Source organism: Mauremys reevesii, linkage group 16, assembly GCF_016161935.1.
Source record: "Mauremys reevesii isolate NIE-2019 linkage group 16, ASM1616193v1, whole genome shotgun sequence".
NCBI classification, from domain to species: domain Eukaryota; kingdom Metazoa; phylum Chordata; order Testudines; family Geoemydidae; genus Mauremys; species Mauremys reevesii.
In genome coordinates, this window is record NC_052638.1 from 37225675 (window position 1) to 37230150 (window position 4476).

The 4476-nt window shown below is 46.6% G+C and overlaps 1 protein-coding gene across 1 annotated transcript; it reads right to left on the reverse strand.

The window, feature by feature from the left end:
• Nucleotides 1-1730: 1730 nt before the first annotated feature.
• FOXL1 (forkhead box L1) lies at nt 1731-3069 on the reverse strand. Its single transcript, XM_039503697.1, has one exon. It carries the CDS (start codon nt 3015-3017, stop codon nt 1773-1775), a length of 1245 nt encoding a protein of 414 aa, XP_039359631.1. The 5' UTR covers nt 3018-3069; the 3' UTR covers nt 1731-1772.
• Nucleotides 3070-4476: the final 1407 nt, after the last annotated feature.

Genomic DNA, 4476 nt, shown 5'->3' on the forward strand with positions numbered 1-4476 from the left:
TGGCATCATACTCGGTAGGGTTTTTTTTTTAAATAAAATAAACAAGTTGTCATGCTTACCTGAAATCCCTTTTGCAATTCAATGACAAGCATAAAAAGCAACTTTTCAGTGGTGGTGCTGCTATTTTTAGAGAAAAGGTTGGTGCATTGAATGTATAGATGTTAGTTTAAAAATGTAGTTAAGCCTCTCTCTAGGTCAGCACTACCTCCCACGGCTCCGTGACTTTTTGTACTTTCCCACATCAGATAAGCGGAGAGTTATTTGCAGATTCTGGATGTTCAGCTCCTGAACTCCACGTCTAAATGCAAATAGCCCCGGACTAAGGAGCTGCTAGGAGATTTCAGAGAAAAGCCCCAGACCATCCTGTGGGGAAGGGCAAATGATTCTGAATCCGAGCTTTGCCCACAAGCCCAGCTCTTCCTCTGCAGCCACTAGTCAAGGGGGTTATTCAAAGCCAGACTCGGCTGTGTGGGAGAGAGAGGTTCTCTCTGTCCTCCGAAAACAATTTCACTGACCCCTTCTTCAGCATCTTGTAATGCACTGGCCAGTTAAATGCGTAGTGTTACATTCTCTCTGAGCTACTGCTGCTCCTCGAGCAGCCTCTGAGAATTAAATACTGATAGTAATATTACTGTCAAAATCCATCTCTTCTAGCGTTTTTACAGAGCCTTATTCCCTTTCTACACTCCTCGCCACTCCCTCCCCCACCAAAAAAACATTTCCTTCAGCAGCGTGAACTGGGGGTGATTTTTAAATAATCAGCCATATCCCATTGAACAAAATACTTTATTGAATATAGGTTCGGCTTCATAATGAAAGCTGATAATATAGAAGATTTCCAAAGGGCATTTGCCCACTAATATACAAAGAAAGCCTCGATATTTATTGAAAGAATAAAAAAAAATGCTCCGGTTATAATGCAGCTAGGAGAAAATAAAAACATGTGGGGACGGATTAGTTGATTGTTCTTGGTAGACGTCCAGTTTGTAATAAGGTAACTCTCAGATTAACGTTTATTATTTGATCAATGTGCTTTTCTGTTTAGAGCATCGGATTCCATCTATAAAAATTTGCAGTTTCTCCATTGCACATCATTCCAAATCTGGTGTTCTCTGTAAACAGCTTCAGTGACACAGACACTATCAAAATACAATAAAAACGCAAGTACTATGCAGTAAACCACGCCATGAATTGTATACAGTCCTGATTCAAAGCAAGCAGGATTGTTCAGAAGGAAACTCCATTTGTCATTATGTTTAGCTCATCTTATATGTCATTTATCTATCTATTCGAATTATTTAAATTACCAGGTTGGGGTTTATTAGGCAGCATCGCAGCGATTGTTTATATGTGTGCGGGAAAATATATGTATTAACTGCAAAATCACACACACAGGAAAAATGATTAATTGGGGTGCATGGGGGTCGTTTTTTAACGTGAAAGCAAAGCAGTTGGACAAAAACAGGTCTTAAATGCATGATGGATGGCAAGAATAAACCATCAGGCTGCTGTACTGCAAAACATAACGCAAAACCTCTGTAATATTTTTTGTACAGACAACGTAAAAAAAAAGTTACCTTAAAGTACATTTGGAAGAAAAAATATCAGTCAAGAAATCTGCTGAGAAAGAAACGGTTGAAAATGCCCTAAAATCCTAATATTCTTAACCCAAGTAATTAATTCTTGGTTTTATATCTAAATATATGTCTACGATCCAATTCCGTGTGTGTATATAATTGGATATCAAATTGCATTGCGGGTGGGGGGGGTTGTTACTGAAAATTAAATACCGTCTCGGACAAGTGAAGAGGAAAATAGGAGAGAAAGGGAATCCCGATCTGATAAAATCTACCTTGAACTTGGGAATCGAGCATCAGGGAAGCACTGAAAGCTGGACAGACATTAGCATTAGCTGCCAGGGACCCACTGATGTATCCAGCTGGCAGGCTCTCCAAAGCCAGCTTGGAGGCGCTCGGGTCCCAGCCTCCCTCTGCCTGCGCGTCCCCTTTGGCTGGCTTGTGGAGGGTTTTATGAGCTAAGATGCTGTCTATACTGAAGCTTTTGGACTTCTCCGAGCTTTTCGGAGGCATTTGATCTGTCCCGGCTGCAGAGCCCACCTGGCTCTGGTTGGCACTTGGGGAGAGCATGCGTGCACCAGAGGTGGGTATATGCTGACATGCCGGGGCCTCTGCCAGCACCGTCTCCTCCGCCTCTCCCTCCGAAGAGCTCTCCGCCCTTTCCCCCTCGGGAACGCTTCCCTCCTTGGAGGCAGGCGCAGGGACCTGAGGAGCTGCGCACCTGGATGGGTGGGGATGGCCCCACGGGGCAGAGGGCACCTTTGGCGGAGGAGGACTCGGTGCTGCCAGATTGCATCTCCCAGAGCTCCCTTTGTTCTCTGCCGGGGCCCGTGCATCCCTGGAGGCGCAGGCTGGCTCCAGGTTCTCCTCTCCTGCGGATGCAGCCTGGCTCCCCCGGAATCTCTTCGGCTGCACATCAGCTCGGCTGCCAGCGGGCTGCTCCGTCCCCTCCTCGGCCTCTGCCTTGCCCCTCGTCTCCTGGGACCCCGAGGCTTTGGGCTTCCTTTTCCTCCTCCGGTAGTTCCCGTTTTCAAACATATCCAGGCACCTGGGGTCTAAGGTCCAGTAGCTGCCTTTGCCAGGTCTGCCTTTCTCCCGGGGCACCTTGACGAAGCAGTCGTTGAGGGAGAGATTGTGCCGGATGGAATTCTGCCAGCCTTGCCTGTTGTCGTGGTAGAAAGGGAACCGCTCCATGATGAACTGGTAGATGCCGTTGAGTGTCACCTTCTGGTCTGGAGCCTCCTTGATGGCCATGGCAATAAGAGCGATGTAGCTGTAAGGAGGCTTCTGGGGAGGTTCCTGCCTGGAGATCACGCTAGTGGAGGCGAAGCTTAAAGCAGCAGGCAGCCCAGCCCTATCTGCCCCATACAGATAGACCATGGAGGAGCCATTGAGCGGGCTGCTTATTGGAGGTAGATGGCTGCTGAAAATATGGCTCATCGCGGATGTGGTTTTAGCTCCGGATCTTTCCCCTGGCAGATCAGAGACGTGAAAGGACAAGGAAGAAACCCTCCAAGAGTCCACCGGGGACCTATTTGTGTGAGCTCAGACCCCAACCCTGCCTCGACGAGTTTGTTCTCCCTCTGTCCCGGCTTCATCGCTCTTTTTTTTTTTAAAGAAAAAAAAAGTTAAATAATTGTTGTAAGTTTGCTCTTATATGTTGACTTAGCACTGGAAAATAAATTGTCTCCGATAAACAGTCGTTTGTGTGCTCAGCCCACCCACATTAATTAAAATATCATTGCTACACAACTCCAAGCTCCCTCCACGTGTCTCTCTGGTACCAGCCAATGGTTCGCCGGGTTTGTCCTTCATTTGTTTATAGCATTAGTCTGTTGATAAGTCTGCCCACCCAAGTCGAATCAAGCTGTGTTTATTTGGAAAAATTTCCGGGCACCCAATATATAAACGCACTGATCTGATGTTTGAAATATCACGTCCACCCTTTGACGCTGTAAGCACACAGTCAGCAAAGCAGGATGTACGCGGCTGGAGCTCAGAGGGAACAGGGGCAGAAACTCCTGGGTAGAGGAGAATTTGTTTTTTTGAATGTATCAATACGGAGGGAAACAGGCAATGACATGGAGCTGCAGGGAAGAACCTAGGGGTCTGTCTCTCTCTCTCCAAGTGGAGAACAGGGATGAATCCTCAACTGGTGTAAATCAACGTAGCTCTACTGATTTACACCCGCTGTGGATCTGGCTTTTTGCCTTCCAACCTGTAGTGATTGCTCCTGAGACACAGCACAGACACCCAAGCAACGAGGTTTGCATGGACGATCCAGTAGAAAGGACATTGTAAAGCACGTCTGGAGACAGTTGAAGCAAAAGACTAGGGGAGCGATCCAACCAGGTGTATGCGCTGAGAGTGTCTGCTGCCATTTGAACAGGCTGATTGTACCGAGTGACGTTAATCTAGTCTCTCTAACCCCAAGGGTGAGGAAAGTCCCCTCACTGATAGTGAAATCCAGCAGGAGGGGATTCTGTCTTCGGACCTCAGGCCAGAGGCTAGTGCAGGGGGACGCGACTTCAGCAATCCTTCTTTTTCGAGGAACCAAAATCGAAGGGGATTTTGATTATTATTTGGGGGTCACAGTGGGATTGCAAGGAGCCACCGCGCTCCATAAAAGGCGAACTTGGCAGGCATGTGGGGGAGGTTTAGTATTTGTGAATGCAGGCCTGTTGCTTTATATTATGTACTTTCCTGTTTATACCAAGGAGGGGGATTATAACAACTTTACAAGTGCACACAGCTGGCCGGTGATTACATTAGGCATTTGTGATGCTCTTTTTTGTATAAACGCTCAGGTTTGGTTTTTGTTTTGTTTTTTTATTGACTGATGTAACGATTTTAATCAAAGGTACTGGCTGAGTCGGATTCAGAAAGAGATGTCAGCTTT

What these genes read in the sequence shown, in the direction of transcription:
- FOXL1 (XM_039503697.1), bottom strand. Translation starts at nt 3,017, where the DNA reads ATGAGCCATATTTTCAGCAGCCATCTACCTCCAATAAGCAGCCCGCTC.